At 45.9% G+C, this 14,332-nt stretch overlaps 1 protein-coding gene across 1 annotated transcript in view; it reads left to right on the forward strand.

The window, feature by feature from the left end:
• Positions 1–14,332, forward strand: part of CDS1 (CDP-diacylglycerol synthase 1) — a 79,274-nt gene extending 64,942 nt beyond the window's left edge. The window contains exons 6-13 of the mRNA XM_015415623.1: positions 1,577–1,635; positions 3,262–3,344; positions 4,573–4,660; positions 5,603–5,671; positions 6,135–6,287; positions 10,226–10,345; positions 10,751–10,854; positions 13,987–14,332. Of these exons, the coding sequence (XP_015271109.1) occupies positions 1,577–1,635; positions 3,262–3,344; positions 4,573–4,660; positions 5,603–5,671; positions 6,135–6,287; positions 10,226–10,345; positions 10,751–10,854; positions 13,987–14,116 (806 nt within the window). The 3' untranslated portion in view covers positions 14,117–14,332. The remainder of the gene's footprint in view (positions 1–1,576; positions 1,636–3,261; positions 3,345–4,572; positions 4,661–5,602; positions 5,672–6,134; positions 6,288–10,225; positions 10,346–10,750; positions 10,855–13,986) is intronic.

Raw genomic sequence — 14,332 nt, forward strand, 5'->3', positions numbered from 1 at the left:
GAAGGATCTTTATTCAGTACAGAGCACAGCAAACAGACTAGGAGATTACAAAATAACAAAGGCTAGGGCAATTTGCCTTAGTTACCACATCAGGAACATCCACAGTACATAATAGTCCAAGGGATTTTGAAGGGAAATCCCATTTTTGCACACCCATGTTCTCCAAGTCACAAAGCAGGTCTTTGTTTTCCAAGAGACAGCACTTCAGGTGCAATAAAACAGACAATGACAAGAGAAGGAAAGGAGAACTAAGAGAGTCACTCCCATAGGGATCAATCAATTATATCCCAATTCCAGTCACAAATTAGCCGTGGCCATCAGTCAATTGCGAGTGGGCATGGGTGTGCCCAATTGTTGGTTGTCATGGTTGCTAACATCAGGTTTGTGGGATTGGCTGGAAGTTTGTAGACCCTGTCTGCAGTCAGTTGACCCCAAACTCCAGCTACTTCATTGTGTACGTGACTGGTCGCAAGTGGGCCAGAGTGTGGAGCCATGAGGTCTGGCTTTTGGCATGAAAGTGTGAAAGAATGTGGGTTTATGGCATGGCTATTGAGGCCATGTGGCCTCACCATTTGGCTTGCAACAGGAAACAAGACACAGCATGTTATCCAAAGACATCACAGGAGAAGGCATGTGAATATAGAAGCAATATTTCTCAGTTATACCTGTACTTAATGGCACACCAGCCTCTCCTCCCAGAAGAGCCTCCTGCCTGTTCTGCTTGAGGTGGGCAATAAAGACCCCTCTATTCTCTGTTAGGCCTTCAGAGTGTTCAGCTGGTGGGGCTCTAGAGTGCTGACAATGCCAGCTTTTAGCTGATTTCTATGCTGGGCTGTTTGTTGCAAGGATGTGTTTGATTATGTTTTACTTGAGGCTTTTAATAATAAAACCCACACGCCTTACAAGCTGTACCTGGCTTTGAAGCAAATAGTCTTGCTTACAAACTATTGTCTACATTCTTTGTTCTCCTGATCACCTGAGATGTAATTTTGAGGATTCATTAGCCTCCAAAAAGGAAAAATCATGCCTGCAGTGTAATGCTTTCTGTGGGTAGAAGCATACCTGAAATTATGGGGGGGGGGATACACACATTTTGGAAGCTTGCTCCTTACTGTCACATCCCTGGATCTGGAAATATTGATCCCAGTGCACTAACCTGGCTCTGTGTCGCGTTAGGTGTAATGGAAAAGTTATCATTCTCTGGGGAAAAGGTAGAGTCACATGAAAACGTGAAGCTGCCTTATACGGAATCAAACTCTTGATCCATCAAAGTCAGTATTGTCTGCTCAGATTGGCAGTGGCTCTCCAGGGTCTCAGGCCGAGGTCTTTCCCATGGCTTATCATCTGGTCCTTTTAACTGGAGATGCTGGGGATTGAAGCTGGGACCTTCTGCATGTCAAGCAGATGCTCTGCCACTGAGCCACGGCTGCAGTCTCTTAAATAACATAGGGTGGGCCTACGTTTGCTTGTACAGCAAGGCTGATGTAGTGGGAAACCCTCCCATTCCCAGTCACACTTTAGTTGTTCCTTGTAACAAGAATAATGTTGCCAAATGTGTCTTCTGCTCTTTGCCCAGGTTTCTGCTTGTTTGTGTTGAGTCTGGTGAAGAAGCAATACCGTCTGCAGTTTTACATGGTGCGTACAAATCCTTTAACTGCTAATTTGGGTCTCAGAATAACCAGCCGCTTTAGTCTATTCCAGGAATGTTGAAAATGCATTGTTAAAGCAACAATAAGTCAAAGTTGTGTCCTCCCCCCCATGCTTATTAATACAAATATGACTTGGAGCTGTGGCAGAGATACTGCAGGCAATGTGTAATCATAGGTTTGCTGTTGTCCTCTGTTGAAAATTATTCCTGTGAGCCTTCATTCCATCAGGCGAGAGTGTTGGCTGCATCTTTGATGGGGAAGTAAAATTTTTATTTTCTGCGGACGTCTGTTGGCAGAACTGACTGAGCATTTGAAAAATCCTCGGAGCAAAAACCGGAAAACATTGATTGGAATTTAAACGAGGTTACAAAAACTAGATAGCCCAAAAGAAAAGAGATTTGTTCTAAAGTTCTCAGCTAATGCCAGCCTCCTATGATTATCATCTTTCCTTTTAATACAAATAGGCTTTTTGGGATAAGAACATAAGAACATAAGAGCTAGTCTTTTTGGGATAACCTCCAAACAGCACTGTTTTTTCAGGATGGTTGCAGAAATGCTTGCAGCTGTGCCAGGTGATAATGCCCCAAACTTCAAAGAGTACATCAGTCACTTGATGAGCATAATCAAAGATGCACAGTTAAGGCATACTAGACACACGAACACAGCTGCCTTAAGCTGAATCAGACCCTTGGTCCAGCAAGGCCAGTGTCGGCTACTCAGACTGGCAGCTGCCCTCCAGGGCCTCTGACATCATCCACTCACCGGTCCTTTGCTTTGGTGTGTACCTGAGACCTTCAGCAGTCAAAGCAGACACTCCCTCAGTGAGCTGCAGCCCCTCCCTAGTAGAATGAGCACATGCCCATCATATAAGCTTCTGGGATCATAGATTCTATCTGCCTGTCACGAGATAGCACATCATGTCACTGCATGGTTCTATGCATGTTTGGAGTGGAGAAAAGTGTCCGGGGAAATCCAGCCCCTAAATATTAATTGTTCAGTGGTCTGCAGATGTGAGCTGTACCGGAATTATTTAATTATATAAGTATCACTGCAGACAACAAAAAGCAGTTCACTGATGTGGAGGGACACGTCTTTCATCCCTGGCGCATTTTGTAGTTCAAATGTGTGATGTGTTAAATGTGCTAACTGTTAAAATGTCTGTTTATAGGAACTAACTTTTCTTAGTGAGTGTTCATAATTATGTAGCATGATTTCTCCATAACTTTGTCACTGACGCATCAATGTTTTAATTCTAAAATGTCTTATTTGATATATATGCACCCAGAATAATTGTACCACGTATCATTTTCCTTCTGTAGCATTCACATTGAGATACAATTTTTTAAAAAACATTAATTACAAGATGGAAAATTGTGGCCATCTGTTTTGAAATCTTTTTTAAAATAACTGTTGTCTTGTCGTCTTCAGAAACTAACAAAGATAGATTGCAATATGCTGTTTGTGCACCCTCTCATGTTTTAGAATATTTATGTGTGTGTGTGTGTTTGATGTGTGTGTGTGTGCGTAGCTCCTTCAGCCGAGCTACCATTTTATTTAGGTGTATTGATCTGTGTTGTTGTCACTAACTGTTGTGTTATTGCACTGTTAACAGTTCGCATGGACTCATGTCACTTTGCTGATCACTGTAACTCAATCTCATCTTGTCATCCAAAATCTGTTTGAAGGCATGATCTGGTAAGGGGAAAGCAATTCTTGCAAATCTAAGCATATATCTCACACGTCTATATGTTGTTTCACACGTTCACTTCTGTTTTTTTCTGACAATATTGAGTAGTACCGCATCTGATTTTTGTAAAGTATCTGGCGTCAACGAGAAAGTAAATTGTGGGTGCCCTGTTCTGTGAATATCTGGGGTGCTCCTTTACACCAGCAAACCTGCAACTCTTCACCCTCTGATCACTGCCTTTACTTTATTCCTCCAGAATCCAGATAGAACACAGAGCGGCGTCACCGTCCTAAATCTTGGAAGTCCAATAAACAATCTGTCTAACCTGCTTTCCAAAGTCTGTAGGCCTGGGGTGTAAGGCCAGGATTGCTTCAAAAAAGGCATAGGTGCACGTGGATGAGCCAGTGAGAGAACTGCTGGCTAGGAGCAGGGTGTATGTTTTGGAAAAGCGTTCTTGTAAACTGGCCCTGGCCAAGGTCCAAAGCACTGAGATGCTGGGACCATGAGCCAAAGGGTTCTTTAAACTTGTTTTATCACAACCCCGCCCCCTCCGAACTCTCCATAGCAAACTACTTTTTCAAAAGCAGTTGGTGAAATGGCACGAGGCAACTGTTTCTCCTGGCTACCGTAAGCCCTTTGCCTGAGCTCAAGTAGTTCTCTGGATTCCAGCCCTGATGTCCTGTTCTCCACCAGCCTCCTACCATTTAAATGGAAATTAGGTTTTGTGTTGCATGAAGGAACCTGGCTTCCGCTCCCCTCCACCCTCTTGCTTTTCCTTTTGGATTGGAGAGGGGGGTGAGGAGCCACAGCTGATGGGCCTGGTCAACAGTGTTTATTTTAATATCATGCATATTATGTATAAAGACTTTCTGCGTATAAGCTTTGTTTGCCTCCTGTATATGCAAGCATTTTGCATCTTTTTATGCGGCTGGTTTCCTGGTGCCCCCCCCCCCCCCAGTTACTTATTGGTATAGAATCTATAGTGTTTGGAATTTCCTCAGATAACCAGCCTGTGATTCTGAGAAGTGGTCCTCTTGCAAATGTTTCCTCTCCGGTTTCTGCCCAACTTTCGTTTAAAGAAAAAAGTAAGACAGAAAGCAGTAACTGTCGTAAGGGGGCAGTTTTCACGTGGCTGCAAGTCGGTCAGAAACTCCTACAAGCCACCCAGTCTTCGTAAGAACCTTTGTACCATTTTCAGTTAGGGTTATTTCTTAACGTTCCTCTTTTATTTCTCAGGTTTCTTGTTCCAATCTCAAGTGTTATTTGCAATGATATTGCTGCTTATATCTTCGGATTCTTCTTTGGGAGGACTCCTTTGATTAAGGTACAGCGTTTGAGTGAGTAATAACAGTAGAAAAAAGTACTGCAGAGGCCATGCAGGCGTGTTTAGGGTGGGCTTCTGTTTTTGGTGCTCTGTAAAGGTGCTGTTTGAGGGAGCGGAGTTGTTGGGGCCCGAGTGATCGCCCCTGCTACACACCAGTCACGGCTGTTTCAGAGAGCTTTCTGCCTTCCTTCTCCTGAGGCAGACTGCCTGTAATATTAGCAAACTGGAGTTGAGCTCTCGCTTCTTTGGCTTATTAGACTCGTCTTCTGATGGTGCATTGTTCCGCATGCACGTATATATAAACACAGAGCCAGCTTTCTTAATGGAATTTCTTGCTCTTCTGTGTTCTCAGCTTTCATTTCTCAGATCATCTTTTACTGCAGCCATTGAAGGACTCTGGTGTCGGGATACTGTAGTTATGTACCAGCTGTTTGTTTATGCTGGCCATCGGAACAGAGCGGCTGCAGGGATACAGCTCTCCCTGCCACCCTCCCGACTGCTGGCTTTGCCAGATCCTGTTCTCGCTTCCTGCTAGGGTAACTGGTGCTCTTGCCAGAGATGTGTGTAAATCTTGCGTAGCATCTCAAAGACCTCTAGCTGGCAGTGCCCGTAACCTTGCTACTGATATTGGGCACCGTCTGCCCCTCTCCACCGAGTTAACTGTACTTGCAAAGGGATTTTAGTTAGAATTTTTTGGGTAGGCTGGCTCTCTAAATCACAAGCTCCTGCCTCTGCAGTGACTTGGAGCTGTACATAGTCCTGTAACAAGTAATACTGCGGATTAAAAGACCCCCCCCCCGGGGAATCACCTAACTATTAGGTGTAAACAAGAGGGCTCTTTTGATGTTGTTTTCCTGCTGCTTGTTAAGAACCGTGTGTGTTCTTTCAGTTAGTTCTGCGATACCAGAATTGTAACTTCCTCCTTTCTGTCTTGCTGATTAGCTGTCTCCCAAAAAGACCTGGGAAGGCTTCATCGGTGGCTTCTTTACCACGGTCGTGTTTGGATTCATTGTGAGTGGATGTCTCTCCTTTCATACTAATGCTGTGCTACTTGGCACCGGGTCCTTAATCTGGCACAGATGAGTTTGAAGCGCTGCCAGTCTGTCGCAGCTTCCGAGCAATTAGGTCCTCGATAAATCAAGGCTTAGAAAAGTGTGGGGATCACAGCTACAAAAGGCTTTGTTTGCTGTGGTGGGTGCTGAGCTGGTTGGGTGTCACCAGCAAGATATGTAACCATGCCATCTGTCCTAAACATGCGGGTAGAAGAGGTTCTTGTTACCCAGGTTTGTGTGGGAGCAGCCATGACGGTGGTGGCCATGGAAACGATGCTGTGCTGTGTAGCTCCTAAGCTGGGCCTCAGTTGCACATTGAACGGCATGGGCAGTTCACTCCCCCCCCCCCCGAAAAACATACGAACTTTGTGAAGCGGGCTTCTGTTTTCAAGGATCTCATGGCTGCTTCCTGTGTCTTTCAGGCTGCGTACCTTTTGGCTCAATATCAGTATTTCGTATGCCCCGTGGAATACAACAGCGAGACCAACAGGTTTGTCACAGAGTGTGAACCTTCAGAACTGTTCCAGTTACAAAAATATGCCATACCACCATTGCTACAGGTTGTGCTTGGCAGGGTAAGTACAGCAGAACCTTTAAATTAAAGTGGGACTCTTGTGAGGTCAAAACATGGGATGAAATGTTTGTTTAGGAGCATGAGGGTCTGAGGGGTGACCAGTTCTCAAGTTGGTTTCTGTCTTTTCCTCTCTGCCTTCAGATCAGGTAAAGCAGAAACTGTATGAACAGAACAGTCTTTTGCCCTTCCCCTCCCGAAGGTACGAGAGAGGCTATTGCTGTGTACTGAACTGCATCTTATTATGGCAGTCCTCATTTTTAGAAGGTTTGTACTTAGATTTGATGCACTTGATTCAGCTGAAGGAGCAGAGGTAGAAGAATAAGAGGGAATGTACACAGGAGGTCTTCTGGCCAACAACATCCAGCCCAGAAACCAGGGGATACTGATAACTTTGCAGTCTGTCCAACTGGTGGTTTCCTGGGCTCGCGAAGGGTTTTGTCACTGATCCCTTCAAGCGTCTCACAATTGGCTGGCACAGCAATGCTCAGCGCACCCGCTTGGATTGGCAGATCACACACCTGTTGAATCAGACCTTTTTCACGTTTGGGATCCAAGCTACCTACCATGCCTTGGTGGCATCTCTGCAGATTCTGAGGCGCTTCAAGACGTACCTTGCCCTGATCCTCTCTAGCGTGCAGGCACATGTGGTGGAAGGAGCCCACTATTTTTATTTTATTTATTTATTTTTATTTATTCACATTTATACCCCGCCCTCCCCATAGGCTCAGGGCGGCACTAAGGCACAAGCTGCTGGGGACATCCGACTGTTCACTGCTGGGGTTAGGGGAGGAGTGGCATTGCACGGAACAAGGTGTCTGTGATCCGTCTTGGGACAAAGGATGGCCAGAGGAAGTGGCTGAGAAAGCATTACTATTGCTGGCATGTTTGGGGGTGATTCTCCCTGGATTCCTTGGGCTTTTAGGGCAGTGTGGAAGGCCCGCAAAGACTGGTGGAAGCCCTTTTGTAGATAATCATATGGAGGGGGGGGGAGGCTGTGATGAAATACAAGAAGCAAACTCTGCCTACAGCAAGGGCAGAAGATGAGAGGAGACATCCCCTCCAAGTGCCTTGAGCCTAGAGATGTGAAGGCCCGGGAAAAAAACGGAAAAATTCGGGAAAAAACCGTTTTTTTCCTGAAGCCTTTTTGTTTTTTTCAGAAAAATTGGAAAAATTGAAAAAAGGAAAAAAAAAGGAAAAATTGATTATGAAACGTTTTATTTTAACATGATGAATAAAATATTTTAAGACAAGGTGTTCAAATATTTTCCAAATCATTTCTAAAATATATATATATGGTATCAGATTGATCTAATTTCTGTGCACTGAGGACAAGCAAGTCCTAGGTTACCAACTGAACCCTCCAATGCAAGAACAAGATGCATTTCTTCCTTTAGGAGGTGCGATTGTCAGTAGAAAATAAAAAAGTTTCAGTGATGTTTTTGCATGTGGGTGGGTATTCTGTTTGAAATAATTGTTTGGATACACTATATTTCTAATATGCTAGTTGTGATAATTTCATGCCAAGTAAAAATGTCCATAGTCATATTTTATGTTCCTAAAGTAACAGAATGACTTTCAATTTAGAATGTAGCATTTTTTTCAATTTTTCCGAAAATTTCCGTTTTTTTCTGAGCTTCAAAATTTCCGGAAATTTTACATCTCTACTTGAGCCTGGGCATAGGAGGTGGGAAGGAGAAGAGCAGGCCTTCCTTGCATTCCCTGATTGTGGAACCGATGCCCCTTGTTTTATACCCTTTCTGTGTGCACCGCTACTCTTTGGCTGCTAATTGTTTTACCTGCTCCAAGAGTCTGGGCTTAGCTTGAATTGATGACATTTGTGAAGGCAGGAAGGCAGGATACATTTCATAGAATCAAAGAGTTGGAAGGGACCTCCAGGGTCATCTAGTCCAACCCCCTGCACAATGCAGAAAATTCACAAATACCTCCCCCCAGTGACCTCTGTTCCATGCCCAGAAGATGATAAAAACCTCCAGGATCTCCAGCCAAACTGGCCTGGAGAACAGTTGCCTCCTGACTCCAAAGTGGCGATCAGCATTTCCCTGGGCGTGTAAGAAAGGGCCACAAGAACTCAGCACTGAGGCAACCCTTCCTGCCCTCCCTCTCATGATCTGCCTAAGTTCACAGAATCCGCATTGCTGTCAGATGGTCATCTAGCCTCTGTTTGAAAACCTCCAAAGAAGGAGAGCCCACCACCTCCCAAGGAAGCCTGTTCCACTGAGGAACAGTTAGATAAAACAAATTAATTAAATAAAATAGCCAGCTGCCCGGAGAGATCATGAGTTTCATGGATACTCTGCCCCTGTAATTCGCCCCCATCTCCTGTGATCCCTTAGGGTAGCTGAGAATTAAGAATCTGCTCTCTTTGGAGGCCTGCCGCCTGGAGGACCAGCCAGGAGAGCTGAGACTGAGAGTTTCTGCAGACTCCGTAGGACCCCATCTCTCTGTTGCAGCCCACAGCATCTGGCAGGTCGGCAGGAGGAAGGATCTCTGCATTCGGGCCTCAGACCAGTGAGACCAGAGCCTGCCACTCTCTTGTCAGCAAAGAACAGACTTTGTACAGCTGGGAGAGAATGCGGGCTCAGCCTCTGATACTACTGATAAGACAGCTGTCATTGGAAGTGCTTATGTGTTGAGGAAGAAGTGAAATGGATGTTTGGTGTAGTGGTTAAGAAGAGAAGAGGAGAGATTGGATTTATACCCCGCCCCTCACTACCTGGCTTACAATGTCCTTTCCTTTCCCCTCCCCACAACGGACACCCTGCGACGCAGGTGGGCTGAGAGAGCCCTTTCGAGAACTGTCCTTGAGAAGACAGCTCTGAAAGAACTTGTAACTGACCCAAGGTCACACCAGCAGCTGCATGTGGCCGAGTGGGGAATCAAACCTGGTTCTTCCAGATTAGTCCATGCTCCTAACCACTACACCAAACTGACTTTCTGTTAAGTGCGCAGACTTTAATCTGGGAGAACCAGGTTTAATGCCCCTCTCCTCCACTTGCAGCTGCTGGATGGCCTTGAGCAAGCCATAGTTCTATCAGAGCTGTTCTTGAAAAAGAGCAGTTTCTCTCAGAGCTCTCTCAGCCCCACCTACCTCACAGGGTGTCTGTTGTGGGGAGGGGAAGGAGTTTGTAAGCTGCTCTGAGACTCCGAGTGAAGGGCGGGATATGAATCCAGTCTTTTCTTCTTCTCTCTCTCCATCGCTAAAGCAGTGTTTTCCCAGCTGTGGGCTGAGACCCAAAAGTGGGTCGTGAAGCTTCCACAAGTGGGTCACGGGCCAGTCCTCCCCAGGGGCCACCTCTGCCCTTCCCATAGCTCTCTTTTGTATCTTGGAAACAGAGATCTGACTCCGGGAATGATCTCTTCCACGTCATACATCAGTTAGTCCTTTTTTCTTCCCTCCATACACAAGTAAAATGCGTCCTGGTGGTTACTAGCATGTGTTTATTAGCAACTTAGCGGTGATTAGAGGGAGTAATGGAGGGTGGTCAAAGGCTGGAGTGTGACCTCCCTATGCAAAGGTTGTGTATGTTGCCACGCCACTTGCTTGGGGTTCATAGTGGGGGCGGCAGCTCTTGCCCTTTGTGTCATGTTGGTTGGTTTTCCAGAGACATCTGGAGATCCAGTGTAGAAAGTGGAATGCGAGGCCGAATGGATGCTGAGGTCACAGTTTGTCTAGGGCACCCAAAAATACCTTGGGGTAGCCTTGGATGGGTCACCATACCCAAGTCAATTTGGGCTTGTGGGTCACCGTACTGAACAGGTTGGGAGCTGCTGCACTAGAGAATGTTCCCCGTCCTTGTTTGTCAGGTTGGAATTTGTGAGGCTGCATTTCCCCTTGAGTGGTTTGAAGGTGTGGGCAGAGAGCCTGCTGGATTGAGGAGCACCGGGGATGGATAATGTTCATAATGATCACTTTTGCAGGAAACAGTGAACCTGTATCCGTTCCAGTTGCACAGCATTGCTTTGTCAACATTTGCCTCCTTAATTGGGCCTTTTGGAGGCTTTTTCGCTAGTGGCTTCAAAAGAGCTTTCAAAATCAAGGTGAGTACCACATTCAGTCGTTTCGTTCTGAACCTTTTGGGTGTCCTTTCTGTAATTGTTTTTAAGCGAGGTAAATTGAAAATCCGGTGTCCCCATTTCTCACGGGTGCCTTAATCAATGCAAAACACTTTGACCCATCGCTTGAACAGCTCAGCCACGATTTTTACATTGAAGTCCATTGATTTAAAAGGCAAGAGATAAACCAGTATTTCTTTAATCAGTTGACTGTCCTGAATGGGTGCTAGTTGAAGAGCATAAGTGTTCACTATATGGGGCTTAGAAGCATAGAGCTGGAAGGGACCCCCAAGGGTTATCTAATCCAGCCTCTTGCACAATGCAAGGAAATTCCCAGCTACCTCCACTCCTCCAGTGACCCCTGCTCTGTGCTTTCTTGTCTCCCTAAAGGATTTTGCAGACACTATTCCAGGCCATGGTGGAATCATGGATCGCTTTGACTGTCAGTACTTGATGGCTACTTTTGTACATGTCTACATCACCAGTTTCATAAGGTAAATTCACACGGATAACACCTTTAAGAGTTCACTGCTGAAGATCTATATCAGGTCTGACTGTTTGTTTGCGTTGGTCTTCAGCACTGTCTGCACCTGACCCACCATACAAAATTGTGTTAGATACAAAGGATGACCCAGTTTGCACTTTAAAAAAAACCAAACAAAAAAACAAAAACAGGACTGGGGCTGGATGGCGTTATCTAAGGGTTCTTACATTTCTTTGGGTCAAAATACAGAATGTTTATAAAATCTGCATCCTTGTGGGAAAATTAGAAGACAGCCAGTGCCTAGTTTTGGTAGTGGTGGAAATTGCTGTCATGTCACAGCCGACTTCTGGCAAATCCATAGGGGTTTCAAGGCAAGAGACATCCAAAGGCAGTTTGCCATTGTCTGCCTCTGTGTAGCAACCCCAGGCTTCCTTGGCGGTCTCCCATCCAAATGCTGACCAGGGCTGACCCTGCTTAGCTTCCGATATCTGACAAGATCAGGCCAGACTGGGCCATCCAGGTTAGGGCTGCCAGTGGTCGTACCACTTAAATAAAAGATTCACAGATTTCTGCTTAAGGCAATAGCTGTATGAGCAGTACTCGATAAATACACAGACAGACAGACGATAGACTGATAGGTAGATGATAAGATGATAGGTAGATGATAGATTATAGATAGATGGAGAGATGGTAGATTCACAGGAGATCCATTAGAATAGATTTAACTTTTGTCCCAGATAAAATGTTGGGAAGCATTTTTCAGGCTAGAATTGTTCGATATATACTAGCACAAACCTTGCTGAGGAAGGATCCGGGAAGGGAATTCTTGCCTCACGAACCACCTAGAACTCCTTGGGCTTCTCAAAATGGGACCCGAGGCACTGTGCACTTGGGACTTTCCCAAACCTTTTGGGTTTTTTTAAAAAAGGGTCATGTGGGGCAAGAAAGACTGGGACTTCCCCAAAGCTTTTTACAAGCTCCCTCACAAAAGACTTCTAAGAGGCTTTCATGTGATTAAAGGGTATGGCCTTGTCAGGATAAGCAGCTAGGTTTTTGGGTTTTTTAAAAAAAGGGTCATGTGGGGCAAGAAAGACAGCCACTCCGTTACCTCCACAGAAACTTGCTTTGTGTGCCTGTCAGGTGGGTGGGAGGGGGTAACTCTCCTGTCCCCTGCCTTGCGCCAGACCTCTAAGGAATCCCCCTGGATGCACTGGACCTCCTTGAATCGGCGAGGGGCTCTATGTGTGGAAGCTGAAGCGTGGATCGGGTGGGGGCAAAACCCCTGGGCCACACTGGCATCAAGGGCAGCGAAGAGGGAGAGAAGAATTCCTTGTTTCCTTTCATGTTTCAAACAAGAAAAGTTGGTTACTCTGGCACAGACAGTCTTTGTTGTTTTCTTAGTAATGGACGTTCAGGTGGGAGGGCGAGGAAAATAGGGGGGAAAGGGTGTTGCTGCAGTAGACGTTGCTCTACGTGTTCAGAGCTGCTTCACTAAGGTGCTTGCTAGAGCTTCCCAGTTAAAGTGCCGTAGATGTACAATCATAGAATCACAGAGTTGGAAGGGGCTGTATAGGCCATCTAGTCCAACCCCCTGCTCAATGCAGGATCAGCCTAGAGCAGGGGTGTTGAAATGATTTGTTATGAGGGCTGGATCTGACATTAATGAGACCTTGTTGGGCCAGGCCCTGTGTGTCATAAAAGGTAATACCAAGTAGCGGACATACAAACTTTCTAAAGGACACAGAAAAATACAATTAAAGATTTTTTAAAAACTTTAAATAAAACATGCGTAAAACACTAGCACTCTTGCAATATGCTGTTTATTTAACAGTCTCTGATGACTGACACCTCTTGTTCTGAATTATTCCATCAAAATATCTGTGCTGTAGCAATCTCGAGTCTGCTGTTCAGGTGTGTATCTGTAAGCTGCAAACCTACTTTTGGTTTATTGACAGTCATTACAGAAATCTCATACTCAGTGTTCTGAGCCTAGGACCCAGGGGAAAACATGAAATGGACAGGCATTGTAAGCTTTTGTACATCAGTTGCTTCATGTGCTGGTCAAGAACATGAGAAGGCAACCTGACACAGACTGAGGGCCATGTGTTTGTCTACAAACCTTCTTCCTCAGAGAAATAACTACAACTTCCTACAAGGAAAATGTCCTTGGTGAACTTGGTCTGGACACACACACTCTCGGCCTAATCCACTTCACTAGCTTGTTGTTATTACTCCTCTAAAAGAGTTCACATTGCTTTCTTACTGAGAAAGACTGGATCATGAGGGCATGAATACAGTGAAAAGGGGGAGGGAACCCAGTTGCACTCAGGAGAGCCCTGGCATAAAGAGCCCAACAAAACACACACACACACACACTGTAGAAAGGCACACAAAAGCTCATACCCTGAACAAAACTTTTTTGGTCTTAAAGGTGCTTGGCGTTTCTCCCATGTGATTGAGGCACCCCAGCAAAGCAAGCTCTCCCTTGTTCCCTCCCCCCCTCTGGAAAGAGGGGGAGGAGCCTCAGCCAGGGAAGGAAAGAAAGGCTTCCCTTTGTCTTCTGCAGCCTGGCCACGAAGCAAGCTCCAGTTGTTCCCTCCCTCCCTCTGGAAAGAGGGGGAGGAGCCTCAGCCAGTCCTTTACCAGACTCAGATCACACAGGAGAGGCTTGCCTATCTATCTCTCCTGTGCGATTGAGAGATACTGGTAAAGCAAGCTGCAATGTGGCAGCAGCTGCAGAACTGGAAAAGGAAGGAGGAAGCAGCCAGGTCCTTGAGGGCCGGATTGGGGCCCTCCGAGGGCTGATCCGACCTGCGGGCCGCATGTTTAACACCGTGGCCTAGAGCATCCCTGACAAGGGGTTGTCCAGCTGCTTCTCCAAGACTCCCAGTGAGGGGGAGTTCATCACTTCCCTGGGCAGCCGATTCCACTGCTGAGCTACTCTTAATGTAACCCCCACCCCACCCCAAATCCTAATATCCATTTGGTACCTTTCCCTTTTGTTAGCAGTTAAGGAAAACCTTTAGACTAACTCGTTATAAAATGTGAATTTGACCCTGTAGGAAAGGGTGGGGGGAAGGTAGCATTGCAGCTGAAAGAACTGACTCCCCCCCCTTCTTGTCTCCTTTCATCTAACTGCCAGAGGCCCCAATCCCAGCAAGCTGTTGCAACAGTTGTTGGTACTCCAGCCCGAGCAGCAGTTAAACGTCTACAAAACGCTCAAGTCACACCTCATCGAAAAAGGGATCCTTCAGCCGTCACTGAAGGGGTAGGAGGACCAAACTGAGGACTACAGACGAAAAGCACAGCTGGAAGAGCAGGTTTTTCTTGTGCAAGGCACCACGGAGTTGGACTGAAGCCAGACCGTGAGTCAGGCGACATGAATGTCTATTACTGAGATTACTGTGAATAACCAGGAGGCCATGCAAGATTTTCAAGTTTTTCTTTTTTAAAGACGATTGCATGTTTTTGTGTGCATTCTCCCCCCC

This window comes from Gekko japonicus, unplaced genomic scaffold (genome assembly GCF_001447785.1).
Source record: "Gekko japonicus isolate JY-2015 unplaced genomic scaffold, Gekko_japonicus_V1.1 scaffold2963, whole genome shotgun sequence".
In the NCBI taxonomy this organism is placed as follows: Eukaryota; Metazoa; Chordata; class Lepidosauria; order Squamata; family Gekkonidae; genus Gekko; species Gekko japonicus.